The following is a 16903-nucleotide window of genomic DNA, read 5'->3' as shown; positions in this document are numbered from 1 at the left end:
GCTGAGCCGGAAGGCAAAGCTCTCAATTTACCGGTCGATCTACGTTCCCATCCTCACCTATGGTCATGAGCTTTGGGTTATGACCGAAAGGACAAGATCACGGGTACAAGCGGCCCAAATGAGTTTCCTCCGCCGGGTGGCAGGGCTCTCCCTTAGAGATAGGGTGAGAAGCTCTGTCATCCGCAGGGAGCTCAAAGTAAAGCCGCTGCTCCTCCACATGGAGAGGAGCCAGATGAGGTGGTTTGGGCATCTGGTCAGGATGCCACCCGATCGCCTCCCTCGGGAGGTGTTTAGGGCACGTCCGACCGGTAGGAGGCCACGGGGAAGACCCAGGACACGTTGGGAAGACTATGTCTCCCGGCTGGCCTGGGAACGCCTCGGGATCCCCCGGGAAGAGCTGGACGAAGTGGCTGGGGAGAGGGAAGTCTGGGCTTCCCTGCTTAGGCTGCTGCCCCCGCGACCCGACCTCTGATAAGCGGAAGAAGATGGATGGATGGATGGATCGCAGTCTCTCCTCGGGTCCAGTGCAGCATAATAATAGCGTATCTGCATTAGCACCCATAATAACAACATTGTTAATATTTGGTTAAAAGTCAGGTATTTAGAGGTATTGTTTGCAGAGTTTGAATGGTTATTTAGTCGGGGTGTAACGGTACACAAAAAATTTTGTTCGGTACGTACCTCGGTTTAGAGGTCACGGTTCGATTCATTTTCGGTACAGTAAGAAAACAACAAAATATACATTTTTTTGGTTATTTATTTACCAAATGTGTAAAGAATGGCATAACATACATATACACACAGGGTCCATTGCCAGGGTTAATGTGGTCAACATATATAAAATAAAAACTAAATAAGATAAGGCTCAGAATGGTTTCTTAACAAAACCTTTCTACATATAAAGTCCTTTTTTTGATTGATTGATTGAGACTTTTATTAGTAGATTGCACAGTACAGTACATATTTCGTACAATTGACCACTAAATGGTAGCACCCCAATAAGTTTTTTAACTTGTTTAAGTCGGGCTCCATGTTAATCAACATTAAACTGCCTCGAGTTGTTGCTCAGATTAAATAAAATGACAAAACTTTTCTTCTACATACAAAAAGTGCAACATTAAACAGTTTCAAGTCAACTCAGCCTCAGATTAACTTTTCTTTTCCCCCCAGCCTGTCATGTCTGGGTAATCATGTTTTGTTTTAAGTCATGTTTTGTTTAGTTTCTGGCTTTTCACTCCCTTGTCTTGTTTGCATGATTACCCATTAGTTTCACCTGTTCCACGTTTGGACTCATTGTGCACTCTTGTTTGTCACCATAGCAACCATTAGTTTTCACCTGTCACGTCACGCACCTGTTTCACGTTTTGAGTCACGCACCTGCTTTCACTAATCATGTCCATAGTATTTAAGTTCATTCATTTTCTGTTGTTCGTCCTGACGACATCCCCGCATTTATGCTCCTGCACACTCTCCACACCCTGATGACCCTTGCTACTCTTTTTTTCATGCCGGTTCCATGCCAAGTAAGTTTTTGTTTATTAAGCCACAGTTAGTGTTTTGTTTAATTGTTCATAGTTTCTGCCAATGTGCAAGTTTTGTGTTTATAGTCTAGTTTTGTACCTCCGCCCGTGTGCGCGCTTTTCGTTTATTCCTTTTTTGATAGTTTAAATAAATCATGTACCCACCTTCAAGCCTTGACCAGTCCAGTTCATTTGCACCACGGGAGAACAAACCAAGCCACAGTCCAAGTCATGACACAGCCTGGCTAACTTGGCAGTAAGAGGATATATGGGCTCATTGTTCTTCCACCATAGAAGTGGCTCAAAATCTAGTTTTTAATGCAATTTTGTCTTAAATTTGCTGCTATAAAAACATTTGTTATTGCTTTAGCCCTGCCTGACTCGCCGAGGAGAGGCTGCTTGAATGCGGTGGTGACGCTTCAAATGGGTTAGCATGTTTGACGTGTTGTCAGAAGCAGCTGCTGAACAATGTCGGCAAACCTCCGTCCTCCATTGTTGTATCGCACCACCAGCCGAAGTGTTCCCAAACGGGAGATCTTAACGAGGCAGGAGGGTCTTCCACCTCTGGCTTTTATATGTTGTCGTAGCCCGGTTGCTGCTAGCATGCGGCGTGTTGTGCCTCGGTGTGCATTGTTTACACAACGTGCGGTACGCTACTTAATATGTCCGTGTGGAAACTCGTTCGGTACACCTCCGAACCGAACCGAAACTACCGTAACGGTTCAATACAAATACACGTACCGTTACACCCCTATTATTTAGAGAGTTTTGTGGGCGAAATAGAGAGCCCCCATTGACTCCATTGTTACAGGGGAACATTATCACCAGACCTATGTAAGCGTCAATATATACCTTGATGTTGCAAAAAAAAGACCATATATTTTTTTAACCGATTTCCGAACTCTAAATGGGTGAATTTTGGCGAATTAAACGCCTTTCTATTATTCGCTCTCGGAGCGATGACGTCACAACGTGGCGTCACATCGGGAAGCAATCCGCCATTTTCCGTACCTTGGAGACATCATGCCTCGTCGGTGTGTTGTCGGAGGGTGTAACAACACGAACAGGGACGGATTCAAGTTGCACCAGTGGCCCAAAGATGCCAAAGTGGCAAGAAATTGGACGTTTGTTCCGTACACTTTACCGACGAAAGCTATGCTATGACAGAGATGGCAAGAATGTGTGGATATCCTGCGACACTCAAAGCAGATGCATTTCCAACCATAAAGTCAAAGAAATCTGCCGCCAGACCCCCATTGAATCTGCCGGAGTGTGTGAGCAATTCAGGGACAAAGGACCTCGCTAGTACGGCAAGCAATGGCGGCAGTTTGTTCCCGCAGACGAGCGAGCTAAACCCCCTGGATGTCTTGGCTCACACCGTCCCTTATGCCACCGAAGATGATCAAGAGAAGAATATCGACCCTAGCTTCCCTGGCCTGCTGACATCAACTCCAAAACTGGACAGATCAGCTTTCAGGAAAAGAGCGCGGATGAGGGTATGTCTACAGAATATATTAATTGATGAAAATTGGGCTGTCTGCACTCTCAAAGTGCATGTTGTTGCCAAATGTATTTCATATGCTGTAAACCTAGTTCATAGTTGTTAGTTTCCTTTAATGCCAAACAAACACATACCAATCGTTGGTTAGAAGGCGATCGCCGAATTCGTCCTCGCTTTCTCCCGTGTCGCTGGCTGTCGTGTCGTTTTCCTCGGTTTCGCTTGCATACGGTTCAAACCGATATGGCTCAATAGCGTCAGTTTCTTCTTCAATTTGGTTTTCGCTACCTGCCTCCACACTACAACCATCCGTTTCAATACATGCGTAATCTGTTGAATCGCTTAAGCCGCTGAAATCCGAGTCTGAATCCGAGCTAATGTCGCTATAGCTTGCTGTTCTATGCGCCATGTTTGTTTGTGTTGGCTTCACTATGTGACGTCACAGGAAAATGGACGGGTGTATATAACGATGGTTAAAATCAGGCACTTTGAAGCTTTTTTTAGGGATATTGCGTGATGGGTAAAATTTTGAAAAAAACTTCGAAAAATATAATAAGCCACTGGGAACTGATTTTTAATGGTTTTAACCATTCTGAAATTGTGATAATGTTCCCCTTTAAGGGACTCATTTATTTACGACTTAGAATGCATTAAAACAAAGGAAGCGAGATTGTAAATGATAAACAGCACATCTCTTTCTAAATCTTGTATATTTCCAGTATGACTGATCTGATAATATGGACAGAGGGCAGAGGCGTTCCCATGGTGACGTCAATCTACGGAAATTGGTGAGTATGCACAATGGCCGCCTGACATCGTGGCACGTTGTGATGTTTAGACGGTATTTTCCACATACTTTGCGGACTGTAAATACAATTGGATATGGTTTAATGCAGTGTTTTTCAACCTTTTTTGAGCCGAGGCACATTTTTTGCGTTGGAAAAAATCCAAAGGCAACTTCTTGCATACTTGCCAACCTTGAGACCTCCGATTTCGGGAGGTGGGGGGCGTTGTCGGGGGTGGGGCGGGGGCGTGGTTAAGATATATATATATAAAATATATATAGCTAGAATTCACTGAAAGTCAAGTATTTCTTATATATATATATATATATATATATATATATATATATATATATATATATATATATATATATATATATATATATATATATATATATATATATGTATTTATATATATATATATATATATATATATATATATATATATATATATATATATATATAAGAAATACTTGACTTTCAGTGAATTCTAGCTATATATATTTTATATATATATATATATATATATATATATATATATATATATATATATATATATATATATATATATATATATATATATATATAAAGAAATACTTGAATTTCAGTGTTAATTTATTTACACATAAACACACACATAACACTCATCTACTCATTGTTGAGTTAAGGGTTGAATTGGCCATCCTTGTTCTATTCTCTGTCACTATTTCAGAACACACACATTATACAAATATACAATATAAAATCAATAAGAAAACGGGAGCTCTAATTTGGGAGTCTGAATTAGGATCAGAAGTTCCTATATAAACATTGCGCACTCACGTCGCCTTTTTGTATTGATTACTGCAGCTGTGCACTGGATTCATTCACAAATACAAACTACAACTCACAAACACTTTAGAGTTAGGCTCCACCACCAGAATGTGTACTTAAACTTATAAAGATCACATGGATATTATTCAGTGAGTTGATTCACCAAAACTAACTTGTTATACAGGAGGAAAAAGCACACAGGACGTTTCAATTGTTCACAGACTGGTCGTGCTCATCAGAATGACAAGACACTTCCGGTCTGCAGGTGATAGCATTCAATTGGGAAGAAACGCCCTACTGCCCCCTACTGACCAATGTGAATACTAATAAATGTGGAATGACAGCTCCAAAAACGATTTCAAACCACAAAATAAAATAAATAAATCAACACAAAAATGTGACACATTATGGGTGGGTCACATATGCATGTACACTAGATGGCAGTATTGTCCTGTTTAAAAGTGTCACAACATTGCTGTTTACGGCAATGTTGTGAACAGGCTGTCAACACGTCACTCAGGTCCGCCTGAATTTCGGGAGATTTTCGGGAGAAAATTTGTCCCGGGAGGTTTTCGGGAGAGGCGCTGAATTTTGGGAGTCTCCCGGAAAATCCGGGAGGGTTGGCAAGTATGACTTCTTGCCGTCTAAAAAAAGTAAATTAACGATGTAAAGGGACAAGCGGTATAAAATGGATGGATGGAAGGCTTTATTTCCAAACCTTGAAAAATAGCTCCGGGCACCAAGCTGTCCGCAATGGCCGGATATAAGGCTCTACCTCGGGGTACAAGAGGTGCAGAGCATCGTTGTCGCTCAACATGACGATAGTCTCGGTCTCGTATTTGAAGACAAATGTTTATCACTACTGTCACCCCAGCTTGACATGTCTGATTTTTAATGAATAAACAAAGCTATACTTTTATATTTATATATAAGTGGCTCTTTCCACTCCGCATTGTGTCGCCACACTGGACACCATTTTCAGTGCTGAGCGCGCAAAGGATCTTGGGAAGTGAAGTGCACACGGACCTGATGACGTCAGCACCCCCCACACATGCGCACTGCGAAGGATGCGGCGGCTGAATCGAGACACAGCTTGTGAGTCTAAGATGGCGGACTGAAGACGTTTCAAATTCACGACCTAATACTTTTATATATTCTCAAAAACTCGTCGTTTCTTTAAGCCCATGAAACGGAAGATGAGTTTGGAGCGACAGAGTGTTAGCTGACGTGAAGATTGAAGACGTGATAGAAGATGGACGACTACTGCTATGCTAAGATGGCGACGTCATGTAAAAGAGAAAGTGAAAGCGAATCAGCGGGGAACAAGACAATAACTGAAGACAAAGATGAGCAAGTTGAAGTTTCCAACAACGTCATTTTGGAGGCAATCGTAAGCCCTGAACAGAGCGTGGATGAGAAATTAGCCGACTATGTTGAAGAACGTAAACAAAGGACCGCCATGATTGTTAGCTTGAAGAAGGCAGTGGAGTTCACATCAGAGGAGATGAAAGAATGCAAAAGTCAAATGAAGAAAGTGGAAGAGCAAAACAAGCGCTTGTGTAAAGAAAAGAATGATGTGAAAGAAGAGATGTTGGGGAAGAGTAAGAGATGTGAAGAGAAGACTGGACCACATGTCTACATCAACGTGCAGAGGATTGGAGGTAATAAAGAACAAGAATAATATTGATTACTCTCAATTTTGGATTATTGGGAAGTTCTCCACAAGTGTCGAAGCTCATATAGTCAAAAAACGAATTCAATTTAATTACCATTTTTTGGTTTTATCTATAAAAGGGTCCAGATTGTGGCGTGCTGTGACTATATTGTTGGTTCAACCTTTTAATTTAACCCTTGTGTGGTGTTCGGGTCTGTGGGACCCGTTTTCGATATTTATTAAAAGAAAAACGATACAATCAATTACTTTTTCAAACTCAGACTCAGTGACTTTGGCTCATTTTCCGTGAAGAACATATATCAGAATATATATTTAATGACCACACACACCATACACCCCCACTACACATTTATATTACATATAAGATGTCCGGGTCCACTGGACCCAGGGCTAATAGAAGTGTGAAAATGTATGTTCTGTGTAACACACACACACACACACAGCAGGCCTAGACAGGAGGAGGACAGAGTGTAGGTACACAGAACATCAGAGGGTCAAATGTGCGAGAAAATGAGAGCAGACAGTGTTGACAAACAATGTTGCAACCTTGTGTGGGAACCGGTTAGGGCAGGGGTCGGCAACCCAAAATGTTGAAAGAGCCATATTGGACCAAAAAATACAAAAAAAATCTGTCTGGAGCCGCAAAAAATTAAAAGCCATATTACATACAGGTAGTGTGTCATGAGATATACATTGAATTAAGAGGACTTAAAGGAAACTGATTTGACCTCAAATATAGCTACAAATGAGGCATTATGATCAGAGGTGGGTAGAGTAGCCAGAAATTGTACTCAAGTAAGAGTACTGTTACTTTAGAGATTTATTACTCAAGTAAAAGTAAGGAGTAGTCACCCAAATATTTACTTGAGTAAAAGTAAAAAGTATGTTGTGAAAAAACTACTCAAGTACTGAGTAACTGATGAGTAACATACACACACATATCATATATATATATATAAATATATATATATATATATATATATATATATATATATATATATATATATACACATATATATATATACACACACACATTTATATATATATATATATATACACATTTATATATATATATATATATATATATATATGTATATATATATATATATATATATATATATATATATATATATATACAGTATATAATTTATATTTATTTATTTTGCCGTTTTTGTTTACATGTTAAAGGTGTTTTAATGAATATACATGCATGTTTAACACATATAGATTCCTTTCTTTCATGAAGACAAGAATATAAGTTGGTGTATTACCTGATTCTGATGACTTGTATTGATTGTAATCAGACAGTAGTGCTGATAGCGTCCACGTTTTCAAATGGAGGAGAAAAAAAGTTCCTCCTTTCTGTCTAATACCACATGAAAGTGGTTGGTTTTTGACATCTTATTTGTCCAGCTTCCATATTCGTTTTTATACACTTTACAAGAAATACATTGGCGGCAAACTCCGTAGCTTGCTAGCTTGTTTGCGCTGGCTTTCGGAGACTCTTGTTTTGAAAGCGCAGGCGCGATGGAGCGGCACTTTTATTGTGAAGACAGGAACTGTGCAGTCAGTCTTTAGGCTTTTGACGGGAAATAAAAAAGGGTCTTTTTTCCTTCACACTTTTGATTGATTGATTGAAACTTTTATCAGTAGATTGCACAGTACAGTACATATTCTGTACAATTGACCACTAAATGGTAACACCCCAATAAGTTTTTCAACTTGTTTAAGTCAGGTCATGTGACCGCCTGGCTCTGTTTGATTGGTCCAACGTCACCAGTGACTGCATCTGATTGGTGGAACGGAGTGAACGTCACCAGTGACTGTATTTGTTGAAACGCAGGCACTATGAAGGTCTGTCTGACAGACCAAAACAAACAAAGCGTGCATTAACAGATCGATAAAAATTTGTAGCGAGTAGCGAGCTGAATGTAGATAAAAGTAGCGGTGTAAAAGTAGCGTTTCTTCTCTATAAATATACTCAAGTAAAAGTAAAAGTATGTTGCATTAAAACTACTCTTAGAAGTACAATTTATCCCAAAAGTTACTCAAGTAGATGTAACGGAGTAAATGTAGCGCGTTACTACCCACCTCTGATTATGATGCAATATGTACATATAGCTAGCCTAAATAGCATGTTAGCATCGATTAGCTTGCAGTCATGCAGTGACCAAATATGTCTGATTAGCACTCCAACAAGTCAGTAACATCAAAACTCACCTTTCATGCACAACCTTAAAAGTTTGGTGGACAAAATGAGACAGAAAAAGAAGTGGCATAAAACACGTCCTAGAAAGTTATACATGTAAACAAACTACGGTGAGTTCAAGGACCGCCAAAATTAGTAGGACAAAACGGCGCTCGCCAAATACCTGAATCAGTGAAGCATGTTTATTATAAACAGTGTGCTTTATAACAATTAGGGAGGTTTGTGTCATGTTTGTCCTCCTACAGAAACTATATTAAAACAAAAAATAGATTGTTTTCCCCTCATCTTTTTCCATTTTTCATACATTTCTGAAAAAGCTCCAGAGAGCCACTAGGGCGGCGCTAAAGAGCCGCGGGTTGCCGACCCCTGGGTTAGGGCGATAAGCAAACTGGTATGGGTTGAATGTGGGTGGGGGGGAGTCTGGAGACAATGTATTCCTTTACCAGCCTCTCGAAGCACTTCATTACAGATGTTTATTGGGATAAGGTAAACATCTGTTCAGTATATTAACATCAAAGTGTTTGATTGTGAGGCATTAAAAGCCACAAAATGCAACGGGTCCATCAGACCCACAAACGCTGGCTGAGTAACAACAATATGAACGTTGCACAAGGGTTAAGGTAAATAAGATTTTTTTTAAAAGTGAAATGAATCTAAATTCAATGAAAGCCCCACTTTGCATTAACTTGACGAGCTTGGTCGAAGAATTATGATAGTAGTTGTATTGATGACAACAGTACTCACTTCTCTTATCCGGACTGTATCCTCCACATACAACAAAAGTGAAGCGACATGAGAACAACATTCTCTCAACTAGGGCTGGGCGATATGGCCTTTTATTGATATGTGGATATGTTTAGTCCATGTCACCATACACCATATATATGTGGATATGTTTAGTCCATGTCACCATACACCATATATATGTGGATATGTTTAGTCCATGTCACCATACACCATATATATGTGGATATGTTTAGTCCATGTCACCATACACCATATATATGTGGATATGTTTAGTCCATGTCACCATACACCATATATACAGGTAAAAGCCAGTAAATTAGAATATTTTGAAAAACTTGATTTATTTCAGTAATTGCATTCAAAAGGTGTAACTTGTACATTATATTTATTCATTGCACACAGACTGATGCATTCAAATGTTTATTTTATTTAATTTTGATGATTTGAAGTGGCAACAAATGAAAATCCAAAATTCCGTGTGTCACAAAATTAGAATATTACTTAAGGCTAATACAAAAAAGGGATTTTTAGAAATGTTGGCCAACTGAAAAGTATGAAAATGAAAAATATGAGCATGTACAATACTCAATACTTGGTTGGAGCTCCTTTTGCCTCAATTACTGCGTTAATGCGGCGTGGCATGGAGTCGATGAGTTTCTGGCACTGCTCAGGTGTTATGAGAGCCCAGGTTGCTCTGATAGTGGCCTTCAACTCTTCTGCGTTTTTGGGTCTGGCATTCTGCATCTTCCTTTTCACAATACCCCACAGATTTTCTATGGGGCTAAGGTCAGGGGAGTTGGCGGGCCAATTTAGAACAGAAATACCATGGTCCGTAAACCAGGCACGGGTAGATTTTGCGCTGTGTGCAGGCGCCAAGTCCTGTTGGAACTTGAAATCTCCATCTCCATAGAGCAGGTCAGCAGCAGGAAGCATGAAGTGCTCTAAAACTTGCTGGTAGACGGCTGCGTTGACCCTGGATCTCAGGAAACAGAGTGGACCGACACCAGCAGATGACATGGCACCCCAAACCATCACTGATGGTGGAAACTTTACACTAGACTTCAGGCAACGTGGATCCTGTGCCTCTCCTGTCTTCCTCCAGACTCTGGGACCTCGATTTCCAAAGGAAATGCAAAATTTGCATGGTTGGGTGATGGTTTGGGGTGCCATGTCATCTGCTGGTGTCGGTCCACTCTGTTTCCTGAGATCCAGGGTCAACGCAGCCGTCTACCAGCAAGTTTTAGAGCACTTCATGCTTCCTGCTGCTGACCTGCTCTATGGAGATGGAGATTTCAAGTTCCAACAGGACTTGGCGCCTGCACACAGCGCAAAATCTACCCGTGCCTGGTTTACGGACCATGGTATTTCTGTTCTAAATTGGCCCGCCAACTCCCCTGACCTTAGCCCCATAGAAAATCTGTGGGGTATTGTGAAAAGGAAGATGCAGAATGCCAGACCCAAAAACGCAGAAGAGTTGAAGGCCACTATCAGAGCAACCTGGGCTCTCATAACACCTGAGCAGTGCCAGAAACTCATCGACTCCATGCCACGCCGCATTAACGCAGTAATTGAGGCAAAAGGAGCTCCAACCAAGTATTGAGTATTGTACATGCTCATATTTTTCATTTTCATACTTTTCAGTTGGCCAACATTTCTAAAAATCCCTTTTTTGTATTAGCCTTAAGTAATATTCTAATTTTGTGACACACGGAATTTTGGATTTTCATTTGTTGCCACTTCAAATCATCAAAATTAAATGAAATAAACATTTGAATGCATCAGTCTGTGTGCAATGAATAAATATAATGTACAAGTTACACCTTTTGAATGCAATTACTGAAATAAATCAAGTTTTTCAAAATATTCTAATTTACTGGCTTTTACCTGTATGTGGATATGTTTAGTCCATGTCACCATACACCATATATATGTGGATATTTAGCCTTAGCCTTGAATGAACACTTGATGCATATAATCACAGCAGTATGATGATTCTATGTGTCTACATTAAAGCATTCTTCTTCATAATGCATTAATATATGCTACTTTTAAACTTTCATGCAGAGAGGTATACCACAATTAAGTCAATTTAGCAAAAGTATATTTATTAAAGAGTTATTAAGCAGTGGCACAAACATTCATGTAATTTCCAAAACAGAAAGTGCAAGTTTGTCAGAGACATTTTAAAACAAGCTATTAGTGCACTTTTGTGCATGATGTCACTAAGATGCATACTTGCCAACCCTCCCAGATTTTCCGGGAGACTCACGAAATTCAGCGCCTCTCCCGAAAACCTCCCGGGACAAATTTTCTCCTGAAAATCTCCCGAAATTCAGGCGGAGCTGGAAGCCACGCCCCCTCCAGCTCCATGCGGACCTGAGTGACGTGTCAACAGCCTGTATTCACATCCGCTTTTCCACAATATAAACAGCGTGCCTGCCCAAACACGTTATAACTGTAGAATGATCATGGCGAGTTCTTGGTTTCTTATGTGGGTTTATTGTTAGGCAGTTTCATTAACGTCCTCCCAGCGCGGTAACAACACACAACAACAGCAGTCACGTTTTATTCTACTGTAAAGCAGTTCGTCTGCCGTAAAGTTAAAAGTTAAAGTTAAAGTACCAATGATTGTCACACACACACTAGGTGTGGCGAAATTATTCTCTGCATTTGACCCATCACCCTTGATCACCCCCTGGGAGGTGAGGGGAGCAGTGGGCAGCAGCGGTGGCTGCGCCCGGGAATCATTTTGGTGATTTAACCCCCAATTCCAACCCTTGATGCTGAGTGCCAAGCAGGGAGGTAATGGGTCCCATTTTTATAGTCTTTGGTATGACTCGGCCGGGATTTGAACTCCCAACCTACCGATCTCAGGACGGACACTCTAACCACTAGGCCACTGAGTAGGTCATTCATTTAATTTTGAGGATTTGAAGTGGCAACAAATGAAAATCCAAAATTCCGTGTGTCACAAAATTAGAATATTACTTAAGGCTAATACAAAAAAGGGATTTTTAGAAATGTTGGCCAACTGAAAAGTATGAAAATGAAAAATATGAGCATGTACAATACTCAATACTTGGTTGGAGCTCCTTTTGCCTCTATTACTGCGTTAATGCGGCGTGGCATGGAGTCGATGAGTTTCTGGCACTGCTCAGGTGTTATGAGAGCCCAGGTTGCTCTGATAGTGGCCTTCAACTCTTCTGCGTTTTTGGGTCTGGCATTCTGCATCTTCCTTTTCACAATACCCCACAGATTTTCTATGGGGCTAAGGTCAGGGGAGTTGGCGGGCCAATTTAGAACAGAAATACCATGGTCCGTAAACCAGGCACGGGTAGATTTTGCGCTGTGTGCAGGCGCCAAGTCCTGTTGGAACTTGAAATCTCCATCTCCATAGAGCAGGTCAGCAGCAGGAAGCATGAAGTGCTCTAAAACTTGCTGGTAGACGGCTGCGTTGACCCTGGATCTCAGGAAACAGAGTGGACCGACACCAGCAGATGACATGGCACCCCAAACCATCACTGATGGTGGAAACTTTACACTAGACTTCAGGCAACGTGGATCCTGTGCCTCCCCCTGTCTTCCTCCAGACTCTGGGACCTCGATTTCCAAAGGAAATGCAAAATTTGCATGGTTGGGTGATGGTTTGGGGTGCCATGTCATCTGCTGGTGTCGGTCCACTCTGTTTCCTGAGATCCAGGGTCAACGCAGCCGTCTACCAGCAAGTTTTAGAGCACTTCATGCTTCCTGCTGCTGACCTGCTCTATGGAGATGGAGATTCCAAGTTCCAACAGGACTTGGCGCCTGCACACAGCGCAAAATCTACCCGTGCCTGGTTTACGGACCATGGTATTTCTGTTCTGAATTGGCCAGCCAACTCCCCTGACCTTAGCCCCATAGAAAATCTGTGGGGTATTGTGAAAAGGAAGATGCAGAATGCCAGACCCAAAAACGCAGAAGAGTTGAAGGCCACTATCAGAGCAACCTGGGCTCTCATAACACCTGAGCAGTGCCAGAAACTCATCGACTCCATGCCACGCCGCATTAACGCAGTAATTGAGGCAAAAGGAGCTCCAACCAAGTATTGAGTATTGTACATGCTCATATTTTTCATTTTCATACTTTTCAGTTGGCCAACATTTCTAAAAATCCCTTTTTTGTATTAGCCTTACACAATATTCTAATTTTGTGACACATGGAATTTTGGATTTTCATTTGTTGCCACTTCAAATCATCAAAATTAAATGAAATAAACATTTGAATGCATCAGTCTGTGTGCAATGAATAAATATAATGTACAAGTTACACCTTTTGAATGCAATTACTGAAATAAATCAAGTTTTTCAAAATATTCTAATTTACTGGCTTTTACCTGTGTGTATATATATATATATATATATATGTATGTTTATATGTATAAATATATATGTATAAATATATATATATATGTATGTATATATATATATATATATATATATATATATATATATATATATATATATATATATATATATATATATATATATATGTATGTATATGTATATATATATATACATACATACATATATACATTCATATATATATATATGAAAAACCTAAAAGAGTTACTGAATAATTGTTCAGCCGGGGCGGTATAGCTTGGTTGGTAGAGTGGCCGTGCCAGCAACTTGAGGGTTGCAGGTTCGATCCCCGCTTCCATCCTAGTCACTGCCGTTGTGTCCTTGGGCAAGACACTTTACCCATCTGCTCCCAGTGCCACCCACACTGCTTTAAATGTAACTTATTGGGTTTCACTATTTAAAGCGCTTTGAGTCACTAGACAAAAAGCGCTATATAAAATATAATTCACTTCACTTCAGCCCAAAGCTTCACTTGTCTAGAGTATAAGTCAAGTCATGTAAACACTGATCCATCATTCTGGCAAGGCACTAAAAGAATGTCCATGAAACACTACACACACATGCAGTACATAGAAGAAAGTGTGTAGAGAGTTCAAGGAGAAACATCTCATGGATCATGTCTGATCTAAAGTGTGTTTGTGTCCTGCAGACGTCCAGCAGATGATTGGTCATCCAGAAGAAGTTCCACCTCAGCTACTGGGTGATGGCTCCACTTTGAGGCAAGAGCATCCATGGTCCCCCCACATTAAAGAGGAAGAAAAGGAAATCTTGATAACGCAAGAGACTAACCTCAACCAGCTGCCACTGACTGTTGTCTCTGTGAAGACTGAAGATGATGAAGAGAAACCACAACCAGACAACCTCTTCGCTCCACTATCAGAGAGTGAGGTTGAAGACGACGTTGAAGAACCTTTGAGCAGCGATACAGACTGTGAAGATGATATGAGGACTCACACAGACAACAAACACTCTGGATGCTCAAAAACGAAAAAGGGAGATGTAACATGTTTGATTTTCTCAGCTTGTGGCTCCACTCATGAGAGCAATTTGACTGGACAGATGAGAACACACACAGAGGAGAAATCATCTAATTGTTCAGTTTGCGGTAAAATATTGTCATGTAAGAATAGTTTGACAAGACACATGAGAACACACACAGGAGAGAAACCTTTTAATTGCTCGGTTTGCAGTAAAAGATTTTCTTTGAAGACCAGATTGACTGAACACATGAGAACGCACACAGGAGAGAAACCATTTATTTGTGCGGTTTGTAACAAAAAATTTACTCGTAAGTACTATTTGAACGGACACATGAGAACGCACACTGAAGAGAACCCAGTTATTTGTCCAGTGTGTGGTAAAAGATTTTCTTTGAACACCAATATGTCAGAACACATGAGAACACACACAGGAGAGAAACAATTTAGCTGTTCAGTTTGTGGTAAAGCATTTCACCGTCGGGCAGATCTGCCAAGACACATGAGAACGCACACAGGAGAGAAACCATTTAGTTGTTCGGTGTGTGGCAAAAGATTTTCCTGTCGGATAAATTTGTCACGACATACAAGAACACACACAGGAGAGAAGCCTTATAAATGTTCAGTTTGTAGTAAGAGATTTTTTGATAATACCAACCTGAAAGAACACATGCGATCACACACTGGTGAGAAACCACTTGGTTGTTCAGTTTGTGGTAAAACATTTTCCCGCAAGTCAGCTCTGATTGGGCATATGATAACACACACTGGAGAGAAAAAATTTAATTGTTCAGTTTGCTGTAAAAGATTTTCCCGCAAATCCGATTTGCGGGAACACATGAGTGTACACACCGGAGAAAAACGATTTGGCTGTTCAGTTTGTGGTAAAAGATTTTCTCAAAGCTCATCTCTGACTGGGCATATGATAACACACACTGGAGAGAAACCATGTCTTTGTTCAGTTTGTGGTAAAAGATTTTCCCATAAATCTAATTTGATAAAACACGTCAGAGTGCACAGAAGAGAGAAACCATTCAGTTGTTCAGTTTGCTGTTTAAGCTTTTCTGACAGGAGAGTTTTAAATCGACACATAATGAATCACGCTGGAAAATAAAACATTTACCGTATTTTCCGCACTATAAGGCGCACCTAAAAACCACAAATTTTCTCAAAAGCTGACAGTGCGGCTTATAACCCGGTGCGCTTTATATATGGATTAATATTAAGATTCATTTTCATAAAGTTTCGGTCTCGCAAGTACGGTAAACAGCCGCCATCTTTTTTCCCGGTAGAACAGGAAGCGCTTCTTCTTCTACGCAAGCAACCGCCAAGGTAAGCACCCGCCCCCATAGAACAGGAAGCGCTTCTTCTTCTACTGTAAGCAACCACCCGCCCCGGAAGAAGAAGAAGCGCGCGGATATTTCATTTCGTTTCATTTCCTTTGTGTGCTTACATCTGTAAAGACCAGACCACAAAATGGCTCCTACTAAGCGACACGCGTATAACGCAGAATTTAAACTTAAGGCAATAAGTCATGCCGAAGAACACGGAAATAGAGCAGCAGCAAGAGAATATAACATAAATGAATCAATGGTGCGTAGGTGGAGGAAGCAAGAAGATGACCTGCGCCAGGTAAAGAAGACAAAACAGAGTTTCCGAGGGAACAAAGCAAGATGGCTACTGTTGGAGGACAAACTCGAACAGTGGGTTGTTGAGCAGAGAGCAGCAAGCAGAAGTGTCAGCACCATCACTATTCGAATGAAGGCAACAAAGCTAGCAAGCAAACTTCACCTGGATGATTTTAAAGGTGGTGCTTCTTGGTGTTTCCGGTTCATGAAAAGACGCAATCTCTCCATCCGCACACGGACTACTATTTCACAGCAACTGCCTAAAGACTTTCAAGAAAAGCTGGCTACTTTCCGTGCATATTGTAAAAACAAGATAGCTGAAAAAAAGATCCGGCCAGAGCACATTATCAACATGGACGAGGTTCCACTGACTTTTGATATTCCTGTGAACCGCACTGTGGATACAACGGGAGCACGTACGGTGAATATTCGCACCACAGGGAATGAGAAGTCATCCTTCACTGTGGTTCTAGCTTGCCATGCTAATGGCCAGAAACTTCCACCCATGGTGATATTCAAAAGGAAGACCTTGCCAAAAGAGACCTTTCCAGCCGGCGTCATCATAAAAGCTAACTCGAAGGGATGGATGGATGAAGAAAAGATGAGCGAGTGGTTAAGGGAAGTTTACGCGAAGAGACCGGGTGGCTTTTTTCA

The 16903-nt window shown here is 40.8% G+C and overlaps 1 protein-coding gene across 1 annotated transcript; it reads left to right on the top strand.

The window, feature by feature from the left end:
* Positions 1-5699: 5699 nt before the first annotated feature.
* LOC133619166 (uncharacterized) lies at positions 5700-16339 on the top strand. Its single transcript, XM_061980080.2, has 2 exons — positions 5700-6274; positions 14294-16339. Exons 1-2 carry the CDS (start codon positions 5866-5868, stop codon positions 15733-15735), a joined length of 1851 nt encoding a protein of 616 aa, XP_061836064.2. The 5' UTR covers positions 5700-5865; the 3' UTR covers positions 15736-16339.
* The last annotated feature ends 564 nt before the right edge of the window (positions 16340-16903 follow it).

Source organism: Nerophis lumbriciformis, linkage group LG20 (genome assembly GCF_033978685.3).
Source record: "Nerophis lumbriciformis linkage group LG20, RoL_Nlum_v2.1, whole genome shotgun sequence".
Taxonomy (NCBI): domain Eukaryota; kingdom Metazoa; phylum Chordata; class Actinopteri; order Syngnathiformes; family Syngnathidae; genus Nerophis; species Nerophis lumbriciformis.
This window is presented reverse-complemented; position numbering and strand designations above follow the sequence as displayed.